General features: G+C 36.8%; 1 protein-coding gene across 5 annotated transcripts; it reads right to left on the reverse strand.

Moving 5' to 3' along the window:
* Positions 1–262: 262 nt before the first annotated feature.
* CCP110 (centriolar coiled-coil protein 110) lies at positions 263–24,602 on the reverse strand. 5 transcript variants are annotated; one of them, XM_050968896.1, is made up of 14 exons: positions 23,907–24,602; positions 22,159–22,287; positions 18,643–20,269; positions 17,383–17,510; positions 16,351–16,540; positions 15,528–15,664; positions 14,947–15,063; positions 13,465–13,566; positions 13,144–13,260; positions 12,518–12,597; positions 11,425–11,487; positions 9,592–9,651; positions 8,912–8,994; positions 263–2,814 (listed from the first exon to the last, which is right to left on the reverse strand). In XM_050968896.1, exons 1-14 carry the CDS (start codon positions 24,042–24,044, stop codon positions 2,762–2,764), a joined length of 3,024 nt encoding a protein of 1,007 aa, XP_050824853.1. In that variant the 5' UTR covers positions 24,045–24,602; the 3' UTR covers positions 263–2,761. The 5 variants fall into 5 exon arrangements, 4 of the variants coding, with proteins under 4 accessions (XP_050824853.1, XP_050824854.1, XP_050824851.1 ...); XM_050968897.1 differs by lacking the exon at positions 8,912–8,994; XR_007776416.1 differs by lacking the exons at positions 22,159–22,287; positions 23,907–24,602 and adding an exon at positions 2,994–3,119 and having other exon boundaries at positions 2,735–2,814; positions 16,351–16,555; positions 18,643–20,538.
* Between the last annotated feature and the right edge of the window lie 1,312 nt (positions 24,603–25,914).

The raw sequence follows: 25,914 nt of genomic DNA on the forward strand, positions 1-25,914 counted from the left end.
AATAAGCAGCAATTTAAGGGTCCAATCCTGCACTGTTTAAACAACCAGAATCCTCTCTGAAGTCACAGGAGTTAAGTGCAAAAGGAATGCAGGACTGGGTGGAAACGGTGTCATATCAAATTGGTGACGCTATAATGTTGCTGCTTCTTAAATTTCAACTCTTTGATTTCAAAATAATTTGGATCCCTTGGTCCTGTATTATTTCAAGTCCGCTTTCTCCTGAATTTCTCACGTGTTTATTTAATCCAGAAAAATGCAAATATTTAAAGATTAAAAAAAGTTTATTTTGCAGTATATTTAACAAAAGGGGCAAGACTAGTGAAAATGCAATAAAGTACAAAAAATAAATACACTTTATAATAATGACATTACATTCCACAAAAATAAAGTGAATTGAAAATTAAATATGTATAAATAAATACAAAATATATCAAATTACAAAACCAAATTCTGGCACTTGTCAAGAAGGCCTTATGAAAGTTAAAAAAAATTTTGCTATGGATATTTTAGTACACAAACTTTGAAACATTCTTAAAGTAAAAAAGGTTTAGATAAGAAATATGAACAAAAAGTTGAACATTCATTTTTTAAATATTTAGATTGAGCCTACTTTTTACGTATTGCCTCAAATGCTAATTAACAGTACAGAAAACATCTACGAACAATTTTTAGCACTAACATACAACAGCAAGTAAGCCAGTCTAAAGTTGCAACCTGCAAAGTAGTCTAGAATTCTTAATAAAATATGATGCATTTCACTTGTCATTCTAACTTAGTTTTGTAGAGGAAAATATTTCAAGAACAACAAAGAAGGTAATGCAAAATTTAAGAACAAAAACAAAGTTTTGAAAATGACTAGGAATCCAAGAAGTTCAAATTATCGTAATAAATCTTTGTATTATGGTGGGAAACTAAAGAACAATAGTGCTTAAAACAGATAGGTGCAGGTCTTCAGCTGGTGTAAAGTAAGACCAGCTGAGGATCTGCCTCAGAGCCTTCAAATAAGACCACAGTACACAACCACTGAGTAGTCTGTTAATCCTCTCAATATTTCTTCGTATTAGTATTGCCTCTTTTTCAAGTACATGTCTGTCTCAGTTTAAAATACTGCATGATAAGTAACATTTGCTTATAATAATGCAACAAAAGGTACAGGATAAGGTACTGATTTGTAGATGCAAACCATAACTTGTAGGTTTAAGGCCATCCCCAAACAAGTTCTGTTAATTCATACATGCATTTTTGTATTAAGGCATTTTTCCTTACAACTATTTAATTTTTATATTAAGATATTTAATGAATATTGATAATATTTTGGGTCAAGTCTGCTGTTATACCAATGCCCACCTGGATTAACACCACCAAAGTTATAGCAAACACATACTAATGAAACAGTAAAATTTGACATTTTCATTAAACATGTAAATTATTTTGTTTAAACAGTCCTCCTCTCTACCACCTTAAAGCTGTGGGGATCAGAAGTATACTATTGACTGAATAATACCTGCCTTTAAGGATGGATATACACAGGGGCAAGATTTTCTCTATTTTATTTGAAAACCAAAGAAAGATTCAAAGAAACTCATTATCAAGATTAAAATTACTAAGCAGCCTCTCTCTTCAAAGAAGCATATTCATAATGGCTGAAATAGTCAAAAAGACAGGGGCAAACAGGAATGTGTTTTGGAAGTTAAGTCTTGCGAAGTTTTAGGGACTCAGAACATGGAAGCATGGCTTCAGTGCTTGGATCTGTTACTGACGACAGTATTTTTTTTTTTTAAATAAAAAACTGTTCCAAGTTACTTGTTTAGACAGTAAAGTAGATCTAGGAATGTCAAAAATAAAACCTTAAGACACATAATGGTGTGAAACAGTCATCTGTACGACTGCTGAGGACAATTAAAGGTTTTCCTTTTAGAACTCTTGTACAGTATCATAGAATTGCTACATCTTAATTATACTTCATCTTGATCAAAATGTAGTTTGGAATTAGAAAATGCAGTAAACAGTATGGAGGAAAAATTGTCTGGAATGTTTCATCATAGTGGCCTAAATTCACCACCCATGAGAACAGGTACAACTTCATTCATGTAAATAGAATTGCACATGTATGCCAGCAATTAACTCAGATCCATGTCTGCAAACAGTCAATAGAAATGAGTAACAATATCTGTCATTAGTATTTAAATTGAGAGGTTAGCACATTCATATGTAATGATACGCTCAGTGATGCTGCTCTCAAACATACAGAAGAAAAAAGCACAGTATTGTTACAGTTGAATAAATTATCTTTTCTACTTCTCTAATTTTAGGGTAAAAGGCTAAAATATGTACACATAGGAAATCAGTTATACAGACTAATGTGTATGAACTGCAATTGTAAATATATTTCCTATAGTACAAAAAAGTGCATGACACTGTATATAAGTCAGAGAGATGGCAAAAAGATACAAATAAACAATGTTGCACTATATTCTTTTCTACAACAGAGCATTTTGAATGTGGACATATGTCTGCAGTAATCTGAACAGGTTTGTAACATGCAATTTGTTTTCATGAGTACAAGAACTTATTTGTAGCCCTCTTCATTACTTTAACATCATTCCATAAAAACCTATGTCCTTAAAATATGCAAAATATGTTAAATGTGTACGTTTGTCAATTCAAAGCATACATATAGGAGATGCAAGATCTGAACCAATGCTAAAGAGACTATTGCATTAAAATAGCCTTTTTTTTTATCCGAGCGAGTGCTGACGTCTTAAATTGTCACAACATTTGGCTTCTTTCTTTGGATTCTTCCTGCATATACTCCTAAAAATAAAGCAGAAACAAAAAGTTAACATTCATGACTGTGACTGTTCTTTTTATAAAAGAATTGTCCAATAAAACCCCAAAAATGTAAGGACAGGAATACACAAACTTGTTCAAATATGCTTTTAAATAGATTTAAAAATTAACTTTTTTCATAATTTATTCTATATCTCAAATACCTTAAAATGTATGAATAAAACAGGTTATTCGAGTTGTAAAAAGGCTTGTAAATAACTATAAATTATAGCATTTTCTTCCTCAGTAAGTGTTCCCCTTGCTTTCCTGCTACTCCAAAACACCTATAACTGCAATATATAAATTTTTAAAAGATTAGAAAACTTGAAATGATGATGGTTTCTATATTGTACTATAACACTTGATTACATAACATTAGCTAAGCATTTTAACTACTACGGATCATTTTACTATTCTAAACTGCCTAACTCTTCACTATTATACAATGAATATCTACCATCATTTTAATACATTACATCCCTGTCAGGCAAATATAAAAAACTCATTCCTCCTCACCACCCCAACTCCCACCTTCAAAGGCAGAAAAATCTTAAGAACCACCCAAGACAGACAGACTGAGCAAGAACAATGCAAAGCATAAATGCACAACCTAAATACATTAGCGTTTTAAATTTTAATTGTAGTATTTCAGTAAGTTATTTATGGGCTTGATCTCCCCCACCCTCAAATATCCATGCACAGAGGAAACCCTCTGCATGTAAAAGGGAACGGAGGTTCAGCACCTCCACAGCATCCCTTTCACCCCACCCCATGGAGTCCACACAGGGTGAGGAGTAAAACCTGAGCAGGTCAGAGGGAAGCAGTTGGTAGACCAGGAGCAAGGTGCACATTCTTCTCCTAGTGTCTCTATTTTAATTTTCACAAATAAACTTCCCTTTCAACCCCACTTTCATCAAGACAGCTGCAGACGAGTTGTCATCCTGGTAGCACAGCTCCAATGGAGATGAGGGAGGGGGTGGAAAAATAGAACACCTTCATGAAGATGGTCCTAGCTTCCTGCAACATCATCCAGTTTATTTCAAGGGGATGAGGACACAAACCCTCCTTTCGCCACCACACACAAACAAGAGAAGGAACTCTGAGGAGATCCTCTTGGAAATTTCCTCCCCAAAGCTCCTCTAACAGGTTTTACTATAGGAACAGGTGAGGTGGACATACAGTAAGAGGGTATGTTTTCCCTTTAGCTCTAGTGTATCTAGCAAAACTACCTGAGGTGTTACATCCATGCCAAGAAGGAGGCTATAGACCTAAGCAGACTAGAACAAAGATAGGGAAAATATACAAGTCAGAGAATACTTGAATCCTAATAACAAACTGTCTTTTCAGGAGATAATTTATTACAGGTCTCCGAGTTGAAATTTGCAACCAGACTAAGTTTGTGTGTTCATTCGTTCGTGTTTTCTCTCTCTCTCTTGATATATAGCTATATCTATCTATCTATCTAAAGATACAGCTAAGGGTAACACAAAATCCCTCCTTTACCTGTAAGGGGTTAAGAAGCTCAAATAACCTAGTTGGCACCTGACCAGAAGGACCAACGGGGGGGGAGGGGACTCCGGGGGCGGGAGGGTAAGCTTTGTGCTCTCTGTGTGTTCCCTCTTGAGACAAAAATAGAGGGACCATGCAGGTAATCCAGCTCCTACTGAAATGATAGAAATTGTAAGTAATAGCAAGGAAATGCATTAGATTATCTTTAGTTTTAGCTTGTGAATTTTCCCTATGCTAAGAGGGAGGTTTGTTCTTGTTTTGTAACTTTAAAGTTAAGCCTAGAGGGGAATCTTCTGTGTTTTAAGTCTTTTTATTACCATGTAAAATTACTTTCCATCCTGATTTTACTGAGGTACTTTTTATTATTAATTATTAGTTATTAAAAAAAAAGTAAAGTTCTTCTTTTAAGAACCTGATGGGTTTTTAGGACACTAAAAACCCAAGGGTCTGGTCTGTGCTCAACTTGTTAACCTATCTGGTGGGTATATTATTCTCAAGCCTCCCCAGGAACAGGGGTGAAGGGACCTGGGAGGACAGGGCTCCAAGTGGCCCCTCTCTGAATGTTAGTTTAAATCACTTGGTGGCAGCAATACTGTCCAAGGATAAGGAAAGGAATTTGTGCCTTGGGGAAGTTTTTAACCTAAGCTGGTAGAATATAAACTTAGGGGGTCTTTCATGTGGGTCTCCACATCTGTACTCCAGAGTTCAGAGCGGGGAGGGAACCCTGACAAAAGCCATCAAACAGAGTCCTTCTTATACTAAGGATCTGAGTCACATTTTAGCTTATGCCTCTACAAAGAGAGCTATCTCAATTTTGTGAATCTGGAAGAATTCCACCATGCTGGGAACAAGCATTTTTCAAGATTAACAGCTCAGTTGTTGCAAGCTCCTGGGCAAAGGGCTAGACCTCAACATTTTCCACACACCTGTGTAGCAAAATATGCACAGTGCTCAGCAGTGAGCTGAGAGGGTGGGAAGGGGAGTGGAGAAAGGCCAGGTCTTAGGTACTTGCATGCAATCCACTGTATAGGATGATGCGAGTAGATGCCATTTGTATGTTCTGTTACTCTGACTGGCAGCAAGGAGAAGTGGATACTTATGGGTGCTTAAGAGCTGCACTTATAAGAAACAGAGCAAGGCAGCTTCGGAAATTCTAAAGGTCTTACCACATCAGTACCTTGTCACAGAAGTGTTCTTGCTGACCCAGCAACGTGCAATACCTGCACCCCTCAGCTTACCCATGGTCCAATAAGATGAAGTAACAGGGCTGATGAGCATGGTACCTTATCAGTGCCTCAACACTACACTCTCAACCCTCATGTGCACACTACATGGATCAAAGCCTACATTCAGGAAATAAAGTGACAGTTTTGACTACATTCACCAATGATCTGGATTTTACCTTTAAAAAACAAAAAGCAGTCTTATTTCCCATTAAAATCAATGTACACAACAATTAATAGCCATGAGTGTATGTGAAAGAGAAAGAGTATATAGAAAGATTTTACTTATCCTTATAGAAAACTCTTAGAGAATTCAGTAGGAATGAAACCAATTGGGCTATATAGAAATTTAGTATGAGTCCACAGAATTTATTACAAATTCATCTTTTTATAGTTTAACCCTGTATAGAATTCAAGGGATATATATAAAAGAGATACAATTCTATATTAATGTCTGTGTATATGATAGTTAAGAGAACTGCAAAAATTATAAAAAGTTTCTCCTTTTCTAGTAATTTCTCTAGGACATTTCCTTAAGGTTTTGGCTTTTAGTCTATACTCCCAACCTACATACTTGATGGAAAAAGCAGAAAGCTATTTATTGTTTCTCTGCTGTTAAGTACCAGCTACGTTCAGCAACAGTGCAACTCTAGATTTCAAAACGTGCCCAGTATGTTTAGTATTCCAGTTTAAAAAACAAAACAAAAAACCCAACTCTTTCTCTTAACCAAGACAAAAGTGGGCATGTAGATCCAGAATTAGAGGAGTCAGACACTTAATTTGAAATTCAGTTTTTTTTCCAAAGCTCAATATTAAAGGCAAAAGTAGGACACAACAAAAACAGAAGTGTTCAATTAGTGGTCCTAAATGAAAAATTATTTTGTGTACTAGAGGGGAAAAGATATTCAATCAGTGGTTGTAATTAAGAGAGAAAGACCAAGCTTTGGATATGGAATTTCAAATGATGAAGTCAGGAAAAAAAAAAAATGGAAGAAAGAGTAGATGGGCTGATACATGAGCATTTCACATCTAGTGATATACATTCAAGTTCTGATTGGGTCAGAAGTAAGATTAAGTCCGATTGCCACATCCTAGCCCCAACAAAGCCACCACATCATTTTCAGTCTGTGCGTAAGAAATGTCAAAAACTAAAACAGCAAGTCAGTACTGACATGCACTTGCAGAGTTACGGGAAGAAATATGCCTATACTCTGCCTAGAGCAAGCCAGTGCTGAGTCTTCATTTTCAGGAGCACAGTCACAAATGTAAGATAAATTATACTGAAAGCTAAACAAATTAATGTAAAAAGATATATATATTTTTAAAAAGATTTGTGTTTATTTGGGCATGACCACTCCCTGGAAACAATTTGTTGCCTCACCCACATTAAACAGTTTACAGTGCATCTTTTGAACACTCAGTCTGTTATATTCCAAACTCAGGGTGTTTTTTTTATAACTGAATAAATTGTTCTGTTAATAATTTGGTAAACTATTCGATTTAGTTCAAACATGTACATAATTGGGAGGAGGGATAGCTCAGTGGTTTGAGCATTGGCCTGCTAAACCCAGGGTTGTGAGTTCAATCCTTGAGGGGGCCATTTGGGGATTTAGTGGGGGATTGGTCCTGCTTTGAGCAGAGGGTTGGACTAGATGATCTTCTGAGGTCCCTTCCAACCCTGATTCTATGATAATTCAAGTTTTATTTACATGTATTAATTCAAGTTTAAGCTTTTTAAATACTGCACAAATATTCAGATTATTTATTTTACACTTGTTAGGGCTTCTTCCAGATAATGATGTGGCAATGCACTGCTGTTAATTTAGCACAGATGGATATTGCCTGATTTATTATTTGTAGTATCAGCACTTCCAAATACAAATGTCCTGGAAACACTGATGCTCAAACGCTCTAGATGAAATAAGGAGATAGTTATACTACATAACTAAAACCACACCTCCATACAACCAGTTCGAAACAACTGTCAGATGGCTATTATGAGACATACAGTAATTTTACAGCAATTCATCAAAGGGTCATGAAGGCAGGCCAGACAAAATTTGGAGCCATTATCATAAATAGGATTATTTTCACTGCTGAGTATCAAAATGTCATAAGAAAGTTACGACTAGCTAAACCAAGCAGGCCAGAATATTGACTCTTCAGAGCATGGTTTCTGTAATTTTAATTGAGTGACCTTACAAGTCTGAACAATTCCTTGACCTGTGTTTTTGTCAGCTCTCGTTAGCTAAATAGTTAGTATCCGAGCAGTGGGCGGGGAGTTTGAATTTGAACTTGCCCCCTATATGCAACAAGATTGTATGATTTTTCTATCCAGAGTTCTATAGCTCACTTGTTGCATCCCAAAAAATCATGATTTTCCTTCCTGAATAGGATCCCAGATGTTCCTAATTTTTAATAGGTACCCAACCATATAAATGCATTAATTTTAGAAGTGAGTTACATGAATTAAGTTCCTAAATCGTATTTCTGTAGTAGATGACAAAGACCAATTGAGTAAAAAGCTTTTACTTTGTTTTAATCAATCACAACTGTTTACATTCAAGTTTTAAAGTGGAAAAGTATTAGAAAATTTTTGCTTCAACTAATATTTTGTTGAGGCATGGAATGGACAAAACCAGATCTATGAATAGCTAGGCATTCCGTCCAAACCCCTTTTCATTAAAAAAACAAAAACAAAACACCAACCAACCACTAAATTCCATATCTGGAACTTGGACTACCCTCATCTAAAACTGACATGCACAGCGTTGGGTATATCAGAGGGAAAAGGATCGTAAATTGTCTGTGTTAATATCAAATATACAGCATGGCATTTTACAAGATGTTTTAAAGTAAAGAATTCATATAATATTCCTGCTAGTAAATTTTCTGAAAATCCATGTCATGTCCTCTGAGTTTTTCTTTCTGAGGACAAGTCTTCCATAGATTAAGACATAGGAATAAATGGCATAAAATATAAATATCCGGGTCAGAGTCTAGATCTATCTACTCCAGTTCTGCAGGTCTCTTATGATTAGTGGGTTTTTACATATATTACTAAAAATTGCATATTTTTGGCGATCAGGCATTTGGTGAGAGAAGGAATTTAAGCAGTAATCTTAAACTGTACGTGTCTTTTATAGAATTTGAAAATGTACTATTAAGTTACTCCCATTTTTTGTTTTTATAAACATATAGAAAGATGGTTGACTTAGTCAAAGTGTATTATAGCAAAGCTACAGCAGCAAGAAAAGGAAAACAAGATATCCCATTTAAATTTTCTTGATACTAGTAACTCACTCATATCTTTGTTTTAAAAGAGATCCAAGAACCCATTTTCTACACACCTGAAGTTGCCTTGTTAGGCACTCTGCTCTCTGAGGACTTCTTTCTATTTTGCTCAACCCCCTTCACTGAGGTCTTAGGGGTTCTAATTAAATATAAAAGAGTTAATAAGTCACTTGCATTAAAATCCAGAGATTGTATCCAATAAAGAAAAACACTATCAAACTGTTCTTGGTATGAAAACATCTGTAAGTGATAACAGTGGAGTCTCTTCCAGAATGTGCACTTCTGAAACTCCTATTAATATTACTAGGAATTATGCATATACCTTAATAGGAGAAACTCTCTATGCACACTTTTTTTCTTACTACTCTATTCAAGAAACTGATCTAATGAGTACATGTTGCATTATTTAGGAGGCAAGTGTTTCTTATAAAGTCATATTTCCCTTTCACTAAGTGGAAGCAAAACTTAATGGAATGAATGTTACAAATACAGATGTCAGAACACAGTGTAAATGAAAAACAGAGAAAGAGCACTGCATTTTTTCCTTTACAATATAAGAAAAACAATAGCTAGGAACTTTAAGAATTGTCTCATCATGAATTGTAAGTTAGCCATTTTGCATTTGAACAATATTTGCATTGATGCATGTAGCTCTTACTTGGAAATTATTTGATTCAGATATTGCATTTGCTTTCAACCTTTAAGTTGTGCATTAAAACACATACAGCACTCTTACCCTTGCCTGCAAGGAAGCCTATGAATTGGAGTATTTTGTCCTTGATTTGGCTGAAGTACTCTGTTAAAAACAAAATCTGTATTAGTGTTGTCTATTTTGTTTCTAAATAAGTTTGATTTTTATATATTGCCTTCCATATTCCAAGAATCCCAAAGAAGCCAGCACAGTGTTTGGTTACATGTTGCCAATGCAGAGAGCATCCAGTTGTGTGTGGCAACCATTAAAACTCAAGAAAAGCACTGAAATAGCCTTCAGAGACAGAAAGAAGGAATCTGTTTCACAAGTGTCTATACTAAAGGACTGAACTGTTTCAATTTAGAAACAGAGCAGCTACACATTTCCAGCACCAATTGTTATTGCAACAGTTCTGTGTGCATACATTTATTACCCTGGTATAGCAGACCCACACACAGCACCTCCTCCAACATTTGCTGTGGCACTTATGATAAGGCTTCCTATAAGAAACTTGGAGCAGGTTCATACGAGCAATAAATATTTTCACCGATTACTATGATGCGGCCCTCTTGTCCACCCCTCTCCGCGTGGTTTATTTGAATTATTTGGTTCTGTTTGTAGAGCAACACTCACACACTGTGGGGGCAGAACTACACACGAGCCATGGCAGAGGCCATAACTTGCCTCTGCAGCTCAACAGACTGGCCTGCAGTCCACAATAAATAGCATCAACAACTTCACACGGTGGTTCTTGGGAAGACAGATCTTGCTTTTATTATTTTTGTAATTTTTTTAAATTAAATTTTTTGTACAGCTATCAGAGAGGTAGCCATGTTAGTCTGGATCTGTAAAAAGCAACAGAGAGTCCTGTGGCATCTTTAAGACTAACAGATGTATTGAAGCATAAGCTTTTGTGGGCATGCGTCTGACGAAGTGGGTATTCACCCACGACAGCTTATGCTCCAATACATCTGTTAGTCTTAAAGGTGCCACAGGACTCTCTGTTGCTTTGTACAACTATGTTTGTTTGGGAATGACATGACCAGTGGCTCCTTGTTGTGGTCATGGGATTGTCCTGGGAGGCCCCACTTAAACAGTACAGCTGCAGTGCTTCAGGTTTATCAAACTAACACTGGCACTGTTTGAAATCAAGCAGGCAAAGCTATTTTTAAGATTTGCTCAGAGATGATGCAATCATACCAGTAGAGGGCATACCTGTGAAATGTTTTATGCACTGCTTGTAAAATAGCATACATACATCATTCTAAGCATCTGAACTGGTATTAGCCAATATTCTCTAGTGTAGACAGATGTCATCTGGAAGACAGCACCTCTAACAGTTCATTACTAGTTTATTAACACAGAGTATAAGATAGTGGCCAGGTGCAGGACATGAATCTCTCTCTCTTTACGATTTAGAGGCAAGAATGCTACTGAAGCTTGAGAATCTCTTTAAATAACCCCCGTTTTGAGACTTTTCTACAGCTCGCTACATGAAGGTTCATGTCTGGGGAAGTGGAGAGAACAATATCATACTGTTTTAAAAATAGCATCAAGCATTTGCTTAAAGATGCTACCACTGCACCGAACACTTGAGAAACTTGGGAACTGGACCAACTGAGTGAAATAAACACAGACAAGAAAGGTCATGTTTGAGGATATTAATCTTGAGAAACTGAAGCTGGAAAAGTACTATTTATTTACTTTAGGCAAGTGAATAACTTTTCATATAATAGTTTAGCCCTGTGCATTCTCCATTACCCAGGGGCAATGATGACAGGTGACTAGCTGATGGCAAGCAGTCAGTCAATAGACCTAGCATTATAAAACAGTTAAGAACATTTTAGTGTTAATTACAAAAAAGTAATTTTCACTGACCTTGCTTCTGGTGTATTTTGTTTTATGATTAATTTTTTATTTGGCATTCCCATTTCTGCAGCCCTAATGAAACAAAAAAAGTGTAAGTATCCAAATACTTTTAAAACGTTTCTTAAGAAAAAAAATTATAAAAAATTGTCAGACAAGAAGCTATAAAAATAAAAGGAAGCCACCTGAACAGTATTATTGCCACTCTTTTGGCAAAATTACGTACAGTACAGACTACACTTTCCAACTACAACACAAACAGAAGCAATTGTCTCCATTATGCCATAAGGCACTCCTACCAACATGCATGCATCTCTTATCATACAAAGCTAATTTTGGAGAAAGCCATGAAAACAACAAAAATACAGCACTCATGTTTTGCAAACCAACTACAGACTAGTCACACAGGAGTCACTTCATTCATCACTGAAACAGCACTTTAACATTACACACAGCTCAGGACAGAGTGAAGAATATTATATCAATTGAGAACTAGAGGAAATTTTCGTAGGCAGGATGCAGCTACCTAAACTTAATACAGTCATGGCAGTGGGGCAACCATTATCTTTCCAAAAGCTGTTATGGATTTTATTGGCAACAAGCAAGCAAATTTTACCTTATCCAAAGAATGGCATCTCAGATGGGAAAGAGTTCCCTACAGCCATGGTGCGGCATTGGGTCATTAATGCTAACTCAGCAGGAATGTCACCAACACCACTAACTGCAGTAATGTGATTCACTTGAGTTGTTACAGCAAATACAGAGGGTATTTGGACAATGATAAACGTAAACCATGATTCTGGTGATCAGACTTCAGAGAAAATTAGATAAAAGCCAGTAGGTACAGAGAACAAGATGAGTGTTTATCTTGTTTTCAGCATGGTAACAAATATATTGAATGTCTATATAAAAAAAATGCCATTATGAAGAAATAGAATTCAATACACTTATGTAAAAAGCAATCTTACATATAAAGATTTTCTAGCAAATGAGAGTCTTCCAAAATCCGTAAGAAACCATTTTGCTAAAAGATTCAGCTGTATTTCAAACAACTACTCCCTTCCTTCCAGTTCTCTCTACCAAAAAATATTAAACACATACATACTTCATGTACTTCTTCCTATCCAGAGATTTCTGTGTAGCTGTCGAAAGCGTCACCCTCTCTCGTGGAGTCTTTATTTTAGCCTACAAAAACACAGAAGTGGATACTAATATTTGTTACTATTTTTATTACAGTTGCCCCATGTGACCCACCTTAATTAAAAGATTGTCACTTTTCATTATAAAATCTGCTTTAAAAGATTTAATGCAACTCTTTAGTTTACATGGTGATGTTTAAAAAAAAAAGCTACATTTCAAACTTTAATTTAAAATAACAAAACCAACAAAAAAAAAAAGTTATGTGCACCTTTTCTCTTGCTATCAAAATAATTCCATCACTTCTCTCCTCTCTCTCTCTCTGAGACAGACACATGCATACATTTTGGAAGCATCCAGGCACCAAGTCCCTACTGTAGACTGGAGTCTTTCTGAACAAGTTTAACTACTGGAGCACCACAGCTAAAGCCACACAATTATCAGGAAGATTGTTTTCAAAAAAGCTAAAGGTTTTATTTTTCTTACTGGGTCAGGAAAAAAAAAATCTGTATCTTACTCCAATCATTAACAACAGATACTTAACTAGTGACAAAAATATACACTTTCCTAACTGGATAAAAACTTGGAACATACCATTTGCCTCAACATTTTCTCTTTGCGAACTTCACGATCATGACGCAGAATATTCATTCTTTCAGATACTTCCATTATAAAGAATATATCATGGATGTCATACAGCGCAGCTCGCAGCTGAAATAAATCAAAGCTTTTATGAAGCTTTCTTGGTGCAACTACATTTTAAAACCACTTGTGTCAGCACAAAATGGCCATAGTTAAAATTTTCATTTCAAATATTGACCCTCTGAGGTCTTCAGATATTTCTGGCAGAGATAAAATAATTTCTCTCTTTTACAATGAAGTAATTATAAAAGAAAAGCTTAGAATATACATTACTTGAGCCATCACTCTTTCTTGTAGGGATGCATCTTGCACCGAAACAGTTCCTCTCTTTAAGGGAGCTTCAGACTGAAAATTTTTTATGAACTCCATAGTATCCTAAAAAAATAAAAAGAAAAATTATGTACTATGCTTAATCATTCACACTGAGTGGAAGTAAATCTCAAACCATTTATACATCTGCTCCCTTAATCTCAAAAGTTCAGAGGAAAAGGATATAGTGTAGGCCAGGGATCGGCAACCTTTGGCATGCGGTCCACCAGGGTAAGCCCACTGGCGGGCTGGGCCAGTTTGTTTACATGCTGAGTCTGCGGGTTCATCTGATTGCATCTTCCAGTGGCTGCGGTTTGCCACTCCAGACCAATGGGGACTGCGGGAAGTGGCGGCCAGCACATCCCTCAGGGGCTTAACCTGACGGGCTGTGTGCCAAAGGTTGCCATTCCCTGGTGTAGGCAGAGACTGGAGGTAGCTAAACAGACATGGATTTAACCGTGATTCTCTAAAAAAAAATTAAAAAATAAAAAAATAAATAAAAAAATGGGGCTCTTAGATCATCTCCTCCTTGGCCTTACTCCTGTAACAAAGCAGAAGTAACTTAGCATTCTCACTATTGCAAGATTGGGTTCCCCTATATGCTGTATCTTGTCTAACATCTTTTACTTTGTACCTACATGCACACCATTCTCCACACTTGTGCTGTAAAGGAGCAACTAATATACCAAGTTAGACCCAAGAAATATTCAGATTAATGGAGACGGTGTGCTGCCTTGATGAGCAACAGGAGTCACGGGGTAAATCATTCATCTCTCTTTTCCCTTCTCCACTCCCTTGTCCTTAGCTTCCTCTCCTCATATGAAATTAATTAGGGACAGAGGGGCAGATTGAAGACATTAATGGAATACCTTAGATGATGCCTCTAATTTTAGCATCTAGCTATTTGAAAATTTAGAAAGCTGCAAAATCACAGCACAAGTTTGATACAGGAAACCGCCATACTAACTCAGGATCCAGGAAAAATACAGTTGGATTAAAAAAAGTTAAGACAGCAGATATGAAAGTCCGAATAAGGTATATTCTGCCATGCAAGGTTCATTTCAACTGAAAGTTTGCATGCTAGATAATTAAGAATATATCTAAGAAACAATTATCCAACTTCAGTCTGTATTAGAATGGTTTTATAGGTCACTTCAAAAAAAGCACAGGAAAAGGTACTATTGGGACACTATAAAAAATGGTATGTACGCAGCATGCAATAATTAACACAACTATGTGTTGGGTAGTTAATTCATTCTCTAAAAAGGACAGAGCTATATTACTTATGTAGTAAACGTCATTAGTTAATTCTCAAAGTAAAATGAATTTTGTGCTCTGGCAAAAAGTCTAGATCTGATTTGTCAGCTGAAAGGGAGTGGCAGAAACCAACAGGAGGAAGGGGGAAAAAAATGCATAAAGCAAGCATCTTTACAGTTATCTCCTTACTTTTACGGTTTGCCTAAGATATTTCAATTTTTCTGTTTGCATGAGCCTACGAGTCAGAAATCCCTTTGCCAAGGCAGTGATCTTACTGAACTTCATTTGCATCTCTGGATTGAAGGCCTTTTGAGAGAGAAAAAAAAAAAGATTAAAATTAAGAGATTTTCTATATCAAATCCAACAAAAGTTCTGAATTTTAATTTCTCAAAATAAATTAAGTTAAATTGATTGTTACTTGTTTAACAAAAATGTCTGTACAGCTATCTTGTATTAACAGCCAGGTATTAAATTTTGCCAAATACACTTTGGCTAGCCAGAACTCCCCAGTATTAATTTGGTTAACAGAATAAAGATGTGGTTACAGGATTAATTTGTCTGTACTATAATGAGAAAAATATTGTTCTGCTCTCTTCTTGTGTCTGCTAGTACAAATTCATCTAAGAACTGTGGCTCAATTAGTAGTTTTGGATTGGAAGTTATTAATGTGTACCTGCAGTAGCAGTTGTCCTGACAAAATTAGATGGTTAAGGAAAAAAAAAAATTAAAAAAATAAAAAAAGAAAAGCTTAAGTCAATTAATTTTCACACCTGAGACCACCTGGTTTTGGCCCTAATAAGCCTGGATGCTGATATTTTTGACATTCCACTACCAGATGGTCCCCACAGGTAGAATGGAGCTTCATTTGTTGAACCAAAACTACTGGGCATGGTAGTGTTGGCAAAACCTACATGAAAGCAGAATGTACGATTAAACAAATGAGTACTAAACAGGAAGCATCTGCACACAAACTACTATTCAAATGCTTACACGTCATGCACCAGTTATACACACACACACACACAAATCTAGTTTTATGACAGCTGAAGTTTTTTTTTTTTTTTTAATGTACAGAGATAACAGCTAACATTCTATATTGAAACCAAATCTTTCTTGAATTTACTTTACATTGGGATATATATTGGACTAAAATTGCTGCCAGCATTTTCCCTTGTGTTGTATCCGCTATATTCTTATTCAAAATGTAGAAATATCATAATCGAAGTGGAAAAAGGTCCACCACTATGCTAGTGTGTGAAAAAGTCTCCAGTAGATGGCATGTCAGATAGTAAAATGATACTATTCCAGATCTTATCCAAAAGGCAAATGACCAAGGAAGGTACTTTCAGAATTTTATTACAGAAGTAGTTTCTGATCCTGCAAAGTGGACATAAGCTTGCTAAGACCACTAATAAATTTTTACATTTTTAAACAGCAGCTGTAAGGTGCTAACTTTCAGTACTTCCTGGCTGGACTAGATTCCAACCAGTGAAGAAGCAGAGATGCTACCATTATCAATACCATGAACCAGCCAGTACATCTGGGATATTCTGCTTTACAGTGCCCAGTAAACTTTTAATATTTGCCCCCTACTTTTATCAGTGCTGTTCGAGTTTGTGTTATGGATTGTCTCCACTTGAGTCAGCACTGTTTCCAACAAGCCACTTTCGCTTATTTTTCTCCACTCCAGTTCCATCCCACTGCTGATGGTCATTTTGGGTATTTCTGTGTCTGCTGTAGCACTCTTCTTTCCTTTTAACCTTCTCTCCTGCTCTTCTATCTCCTGCAGATTAAAAGTCTGAAATAAAACCAGATCTTTGATTCTACGTAATGGAATTTAAATACATTTTGAGCAAGCAATTGCATCCTGGCATAAGCTTCAATACAACATCGGCACTTTAACTACTACTTTTTTTCCCATTTGCGGACCCCTAAAATTTTTCGAATGGAGGTGCAAACTTTTTTGGAAATCCTAGATATAGTCTGTGGACCCCCAGGGGTCTGCAGACCACAGGTTGAAAAATCACTGATCTAAAGGCATCTTAATTTCCACTAACCTCTATGTAAGAAATGATATAATTGCACTTAAAACAGATGTGCTGAATAAATATACAGCAAGGAACCCAGCAGCTCAGCCTTTCCCAAATATACACATCTGGCTTCCTTTCCCTTTTGGCTGTTTTAATAGATCATGAATATGTTATGCAAGCCAATACCTGACTGTGCAGTAATTGTCTAGCTTTTCCAGGATAGGTTTAAGTCCCCATTGCATCTCTTGCCTTTTGCAGCTTGATACGAAAGCATTCATCAATTATACATCTCTCTCCTGGGAATACCCTTTCATCTCTATACTAAAACAGAGACTAGTCCTAAGCCTCCTGTTTTTGCTACATGAGTTTTCTCAATGCTCTAAATGCTGCTAGCCAGACCAACATGGAAGCTCAGCAAAGGTTTCACAGTCATTCTTCAAAGAGCTCCCACAAATTCAGACATTTATTAAATATCCATCTTGAGTATGACATGCAGAGAAAGACTACACTGTTTCAGTCCCTTATACGAAAATAGCAAGTTGAGCAGTTAACCCTAAACACCTCATCTTAGCATTTTCCTATCTTGTTCCCTCACCTTCTGCAATCTCTCCTGTTCTCTCTCTTGTTCAGCTATCAGTACTGACAGTTGTTGTGCATGCTGCTCTTCAAGTCTCTTTCTCATTTCTTCAAAAGCCAAGAGTTTATTTTTCAAAATCTCTTCTTCTGAAAAGAAAAAAAAAAAAAAAACCACCACCACATGCATCATAAAGAGGGCCGGTTCCAGGTTTTCTGCCGCCCCAAGCGGCGCAAAAAAAAAAAAAAAAAAAAAAAAAAAAAAAAAAAGCCGCAGCAGCGCAATTGCACCGCACCACTCCACTCTTCGGCGGCAGGTCCTTTGCTCCGAGAGGGACTGAGGGACCCGCCACTGAATTACCGAAGACCCAGACGTGCCACTCCAAGAGCGGCCGGAGTGCCGCCCCAAGCACCTGCTTCTTTAGCTGGTGCCTGGAGCCGGCCCTGATCATAAAGCATTAATCATATATTCTTATATTTTCTAAGTGTTCTGCAAGCTAGATAAACAGATCTCTACATTTTCAATACATTTTGCCATTAGGTGTTATACAGCACCCACCGCTGGTATTTCCACAAACACATGAAGTAGAATATTTTTCTTTTATTTCATATTCTCATTTCTGAGATCAGCACATCCATGGATGGGATAGTATAAATGGCACTGACTAATCCCAGATTCAAGCAGTCACATTCAGAGACTAGCTCTGAAAAGAATATGACTACTTGCTTGAGTAAACAAAAGACATTTATTCCACTTAGTTTTGATATTTTCCTTTACAGACTTCATTAGAGAAAAAGACACACGACATTTTTATTCTTGAATTGGAAGAACGCCAATCCTGGTAATATTGAAGTTACTTGCAGCTGATATTTTAATGCATGTATGTTTTTACTTGCAGTGTGCATCTGTTTTCTTACATTTTAAGAACTCAAAAAACTGCTCTATCATAGTCCTGCCCACCATACTCATGTTAGGTGCCCTATTGACCTTTCCCTGGCACACAAGAATTCATTTAGATTTTCTTTCTGTTATTAAAAATTTCACAAGTGTCTCTGTTTCAGAAAAACCTGTTTTACTACAGGGCCTTACTTAATGTTTAGTGGATTAAAAATATAGAAATGTATCCTGTCATTTGATCATAAATGATGCACAAGCTAGGAGAATACTCAAAAAACTAAAGGTGCAGATGACAGACAGTGGCCTATTTTCTAAAATGAAATTTTTAACTAAAGGTAATTTTCCAACTTGGAAAAAGACTGACTACAGAAAACGTTATCTCACCATTGGTACCACTGCCTGAGGTTTCATTCTTGTTACCATAAACAGATCCTATGGGGCATCTTCGGTCTTGCAACCTCCACTTCTCTTGCTCTTCTGTTCCATCTGTTAAAACATAAGGGTTGTTCTCTTTCTGTGAGCTATCAATATCTAAATCAAGCCTACGTTTCACTTTTTCGAAACCATTTTCTACAAAGTGTTCATTTCCAGAAGAAACATTTGGAGTATCCATTTGCTGATGCTTATTCTGGCTTTGCATCAATAATGGAGATGGATTTTCTACATCATAAGATTTATTGAGTTCCACGGGTGAATTACTTTTGGTCTTTTCTAATAAACTATCTGGCTTGATTCCATTCATAGTTACGAGCTTTTGAGTCACCATCGACTGACTGACTGCATATGACTCATGCAAATTTGGAGTTACAGTACAAATAGTACTATCCATTTTGTATGGCCTTCTACCATCCAGCTTTCCCTCCATTATGGAAGACACCATCATTCCTTCGCTCTCTAGTTGACTAATGGAATGCTGACACATGTGATTTGAAGTCTCTGAAGAATTCTTGTTAACAACATGAGCTTTGCTAGAACAAACTGCAGTGATGTCAGCAGTGAATTTTGGCACAGGTTCAGATGCATTGGTTTGGTCAGTGACATCTTGTATGATCAAGTCAATTGCTTTTCCCTTGTTTAAAGGGCTTAATTCATAGGCATTCACAGGGTTATTGATAACTATGTGTCCCATTGATGAAGGTCTTGGACGTCTTCGGTGCATTTTAGGGCTCATACTTGGTTCCGGGCTGGGTAATTTGGCATAAGAACCTGTAAGGCTTCTGACAATACTAGTGTCGTGATCAAAGGTAGAGATATTTTTAAATTCTTCATCTGAATCCGAATCCAAAACTGGGGGGGTTCCAGCTCTTGTAGGTATAGCCACTTTAGAAAAGCTGGGTGAAGCTGATGTACTCATGCTATTTATTTGGGCAGAGGCACCCTGGAGAAGAATATTTGATTTATTAAGACTTGGTTTATCAAGTGTCAGAGGAGTACAACTCCTACCTGTAAACCTCGCTCTCTCTTTCCCAGACACATTTCTTTTAACTGCATCATTTTCTTTATCTGAATGATTTTCATTAACACTTCTTTTTGAATTACTTCTTATGCTACGTCTGGTTTGCTCTCTCTCTATGTACTCCCTAGACTTTTTCAGAAGGTTTTGAAGACTCATTACATAAGGATCAGGTACTTCCTCACCAGCTGGTGGCACCTCCGTATGCACTTGGTTTACATGTGCATTTGAAGTAACCATATTTTGTGTTTTATCAGGAGATGTAATCTTTGGGCAAGCAATATTTTCTGAGAGGTTGCTCTCACTTTGTTCAGGAGAAATATGTTCTTCTGTGCTTCTAACTGAGTCCATTCCACTTGATGTAACCTGGATAGCAGTGTCTGCTGGCATAATTTCCAATGTTTTTTCAAGGTCTGTAGTACCACAGCATGCAATAGAACTTGGCAAATTGATGTTTGATAGCACTGTGAAGCCATTTGAGGCTTTTGATTCTGAATTAGAGTGACCACTCTCAGACTCCCACTGATCCAAATTGCTCATACTAGACATCTTTCTGACCTGCAAAGAAAAACTGAAAATTATTATGTCAATTCAGTGTAATAAAGCCCTTCTGTTTTCTAATTAAGATTCAGTACATATGCCTTCTGATCTATAAAATTAGATTGCTGTCAGTTTAATGCGACATGCATTTTCCAACTCGAACGGAACTATGGCAACTACACTAGTCTACGATGCAGAACAGGACCTTTCCAACTGGCAAAGGTAATTTGAGGAGTATGCAACAAATATATTTTAATATTTGGTTTAGTCAGAAGTTTTTATCATCAGACCAACCACCTATGATAAAAATTATATTAAAAGAAAAACAGATATTTGAACATATATTCTTTAAATAATATTATGACTGCCAATTAAAGAACAGTGTTCAGGACAATAGGATGTTACATAAATTTATCATTGGCGTTTATTTGACATGTAATTCAAATAACTTCCACATTAACATTAAATAGACTTCAACTCAGATTAACCCATTGCCAATTAAGAGAAGCATTATGCAAAAGAGTACATACATAGTTCTCAATGACATTTATGGACATAATAAAAACAAAAAGGTTTTCTTGTATGTAACCAGAGCTTGCTTCTGTGGCAAGCAACTGACACACAGAAACACAAAAAAGAGCACAGACCATTCAGTATTATCTGCCCCTTTGTATAAATTCACAATCCTCTTTAGGTATAGGTAACAGTGCAGCTACTGACAACAGGGTATTTAAAGCGAAGAATAAAAGATTGTCAGAGTTGTATCAACGTAAGTGCCCAATAACTGCAGGAGGTCTAGAAGGCAGCAAACCATTATTTTTGTATTCTAAACATATGCTCCTGGTCTACCTTTCAAATCCCAAGTCAGGTGATGGTTTCCATGCACACACTAGTAAACAAAACAAGAAGCTCAATAGATTACATTTGCCACCTCAGTAATAAAGCTTAAGCCCAATGCAAACTGTGTTCAGTGAGCTGGTGGGTTAGTTCAAGGGCTTCATTACATCCTACTAAAAAACCCAAACTACACTGTTTTAAGAAGCCTATTTAGAAAAAAAAAATTGTAAAGCAGGGGCTCTCAACCTTTTTCTTTCTAAGCCTGCCCACATGCTATAAAAACCTCCATAGCCCACAACTACTGGGTTTTGGGCCAGCATTAGAGGGCCGCAAGCAGAGCAATTGCCAAGGGCTCCATGCCACAGGGAATCCTACGAAGCTAAGTTGCTCAGGCTTCGGCTTCAGCCCTGGGTGGCGGGGCTTGGGTCCCCAGGCTTCAGCCTCATGCAGTGGGGCTTTGGCTTTCTACCTCTGGCCCCAACAAGTCTAATGCCAGCCCTTCTTGGTGGCCTCCCTGAAACCTGCTCATGGCCCCCCAGGGGGCCCCAGACCCCTCGTTGAGAACTACTAATTTAAAGTATCTGCCTGTCTAACCCCTGAGAACAGTCCCATCATTGCACAAGAAAAGATAATTACAATATAAATTTCAAAACATACACCAGCACTTATTTATTTTGCCAAGTTTAGTTTCCGGGGGAAAAAGGAGTAATGTCACTAGTTAACAGTTTTTATAGTCGTGACCAGTCCGAAGGAAATCTATCTAGCTATTTTAAATGGTGTTATGAAAACAATAGCCATACCACAAAAACTAGCTGATTTTTACAAATACCAAACTGAGCACGGACCACAACTGAAAACTTAACAACATTATTTAAAACTATTACATGTATTCACTGTAATTGTTCACCAGATCATATAATATAAATTACTAGCAAATGTTGGTCTAAAGAAAGTAAACTGCTAGTAACTGCAAGTTTATATTAGAGATCTTACTAGCCTTCAATGACCCTTGGACTGCGTAGAGAAGACATTTTCATACAACTAATTAAAAAACCTTGCATCAAACTTGCCTGCACGTTTTCCACGATCTCCTGAACACGATTCAGTAAAGCTCTCTTCCTGGAATTCTGCTTCCAGATCTCTACATCAAGTGCTTTTTGTTTATCCTGCTGCATTTCCTTTTTTCTCTCAAGACTCAGCTGAAAAACAAAGTATCAGTGACTTTTCTTTATCAAAAAGCAAAATTAAATATAAGAAATATTTTAAAAACTTGCTATGTAATGGGAGAGCACATATGTTTGTGGAGATTTTATGCAGTTTGAAGATTAGTCTCTTTTTAATCATAAACATTTTTGGCAAGCCAGGGAAAATTTATTCAACCCACATAAAGCCCAAGAATTGGAGCATATGCGTATGAAGTGCAGAGAGATTTAGCTTTACAGGATCCACTCAATAATTGATCATGTGGGCTCTCTCACTGGATGGCCTTCCACACCAGACTATGCAGAGCTGGTAAAGAGATCTTTTTAATGGTGTATACAGAGCGCACAAGCACCCAAATGGCCACTCTCACCCCAGTTTCCTACTCGTAAGCCTTGTCTAATTGCTGGGATGTGGGCTCTCCACACTGACCCATCATACTATCAGACCTAAACACACAAGTCCCTTCCAAGGTCTTATAAATCAATCACTCTTCCTGCTCTAGCTTACTTTCTTCTAGCTCCCTTCTTTGTCCTAGAAACAGCATTTGCTGAAATAAAAGAAGTTCCAAAGCTAAATTCTCTTTAGTCACCCTATGTGTTTTCCCAGTGTTATTTCTTGTTATCCAGTACTATTTTAAACAAGCCCAAATAATGTTAAATAATTGGTAAATCAGCATTTTTTTCAACTGAAAAGAAAGTGTTTAGTAGTAATATTTACTTGGTTTCCCACATGATAAATATACACAAACATACATACATACATAATCTAACAGCAAGGAAATGTAGTTAGGAATAAAAGGCTTGAAAGTAAAAAAGTTACCCTGTTTACTTTGTGAAATCAGAATCTGGAGTACTCAGAGTCCTACAACAGAGTAGGAAACAGTTTAAAGGGAGCTGCATCTGCACTGACGCTTTTCTCAGATCCTCACACCATTGAACTGGTGTAGCTTTGTTGATACAAGAAGCAACAGTTAGAAGATTTCAGAAAACCTTCTGTATAGAAAAAGCCTCTAGCAGGGCGCCTCCAAGAACATATATAGCTGTGTTGCAAGTTTGTCTTTGTTTATGCTAGTCGGTTTTATAGCCTTAATTTCTTACTGGTCCAGCTCCACCAGTAGTAGCTGTAGTGTTAAGGATCAGTTAAATGACAGCGGTAAAGAATACCTATGCCCTTTTAACACTATAACTTACACCGCTGCTACCCGTTAGAATTCTGTCTATGAAATGCACCACATCTACCCTAGTGTAAGATAGATATAGTGGAGTGGAATATTGTAGAAAGGAGGGTATTATTGAGTGGGGAAGGGCAGCCTTTAGAGAAGAAAGACCATTGAGTATAGCAGGAAGGGAAGAAAAAGAGTCCACCCAGCACGCATTGCCAACTCATAAGCACCACAATCTAATTTGTTCAATGACAAAATCCTCTTGTACTACATTGCATGACAATCCCCCTATCCCGCCACCTTCATTTTGGTTTTGACCCTCAACATTACAGACAAGTACTGGTCTCCTGTACTACTCAAGGTTAATCCTATCTTATCTAGATAGAAATAAGAACAAAAATGGTTGTCCTCTTCTTTTTGAATACAAATACCTAATTGGCAAGGGAATCTTACCAGAGGTGAAAGCACAGGAATGCCATGAAATTGAATAAGTGAGATATTCTTCTGAGCAGATGAAGAGGTTTCCCTTTGAACTGACTCTCCTTGGATCCTGGCAAGATGCTTTTCACAGAATTTCTCATAGTCCTCCATCTTAATATTGTGCTGCACACAGAGGAAATATTACTGCCAAGAATACAAAATACAGCAATATACATGACAATCTTGGCTTGCAGAATTAGAAAATAAATTGTTCTCTAAAATGTGTTGTTTCTGTCTCTCTCACCAGAAACAAAAAAAACAAAAAACCCAATACTACTACTACTTTAATCTGTGCTACTGTCAACCGCAAATCATCCCTAAGAGACTGCTGTTTCATAAAGGGCTTGATTTTCCTTTAAATCAATGGCAAAACTTCTATTGATTTCAGTGGGAGAAGGACTGGGACCTTAAGTTGCTAAAGAAAGAGGCTTTGAGGTACCAAGTCACTTGTAACCCTTGTTACTCTACTGTTCTCCCTTGACAGAGCCATTCTTTACAACCTCGACAGTGAAACATCAGAAAAACTAGTACTAAAAATATGATGATGGCAATGCTGTTATTGTTACTTGTGAAGAAAAAAAAGCATGCATTTGATTGAGAGTAAGCTGAGAAAACAAACTAACACTGTAAACATGTTTAGGCTCAAACTAGCTTTGCTATAGGAAAGTAAAAAATAAACAAAACTATATTGTTTGTGCCTTCAATGCATCTAAGATTAATGCAGTTGTATTGTTTTACAAAAAGTTCATCCTCCCTTGAATGCTTTTTTGGGTGAGGAAAGAAATAGGCCACTCAATATAAATGTTCATGAGGTAATCACAAGAATAGATGGTTCCCTTCGATTATGATGTACCACTTAGAGATCTGCAATACGGAACGCACTGTTATAAACAAACCACTTAAGTTAACAATAGAAGGCAAATACATATGTCTGCAGGTGCTGTAATTAATCAACACCTGAAACAACCATTTCCAATACAGGTGATTGAGAACCTAGAGGAAAATAATGAATTATCTGCCCTGACATGTACATACTGAACCGGCAGAGTTATTCCATTGGTGAATCCTGAGGACATCATAAACCCATGAAAATTAGAGCCTGAAGGATTTGTACATCACCTGAATCCCATGACAGGTTTTTGCAAGTTTTAAATCTATGTAACTTATTTAACAAGACACATGGTTAAACAAATAAATCAAAGACATATTGCCCCCATTCTTATCTCTTTACTCCATCTTTTCATCAATGCACAAAATCCTCCTTCCAATCCCCTCCCACTTCCTGATTACATTTGTATGATTTATGTTCTCACAAATATAAAATATGGTTATTTCAAAATCCCCACAGATTACTAGAATCCTAAAATGGAATTATAACCAACAAGTACACGTTACTCCTGTTTCCTAATGGTAATGCTATTAGAATCACTGCTGGAATTACAGCTTTACTACAGAGGGCGGGGTACATATCATAAAGCGTTTTGTTACATCTTCTATACAACAATTTGTGCAATTCTGAGGCTATGAGGAGGGACGTCTGGAAGCTGTGGGCAAAAGTAGTGCCTCTTATTACTGTGAGTTACTTATGATGCAAACCACCTACAACATATATAAGGGGAAAATACATTCTTGGGCTGATAAGTTATTAACCTGCTCTGCTTGAGTGCATGAGCTCAGAACCGAGGAAGAGAAGAAAATTCTGCTACAACTCCCAAAATTGCTTGCACAATATAAATTCACTGTCCTTCTGTGCTAAGTGATTGAAGCACTGCTATCAAAAAACCCAGTCTGAACCCAGTATGTGGGCTTTTCAACTAAAGCCCTCAAATTATTAAGTGTGCAGAGAAGAAATTAAGATTTGAGTCACTGAATCTGTTATGAAGAATACAAAAGCAACCATTCTACTTGTGCTAAAAACTGCTCAGCCAAAAAAAAGAAAATTCTCAGCCGGTAACTGGTCTTGTGTGTTATTTGTTTTCAG

The sequence above is a fragment of the Gopherus flavomarginatus genome, chromosome 9, assembly GCF_025201925.1.
Source record: "Gopherus flavomarginatus isolate rGopFla2 chromosome 9, rGopFla2.mat.asm, whole genome shotgun sequence".
NCBI lineage: Eukaryota > Metazoa > Chordata > Testudines > Testudinidae > Gopherus > Gopherus flavomarginatus.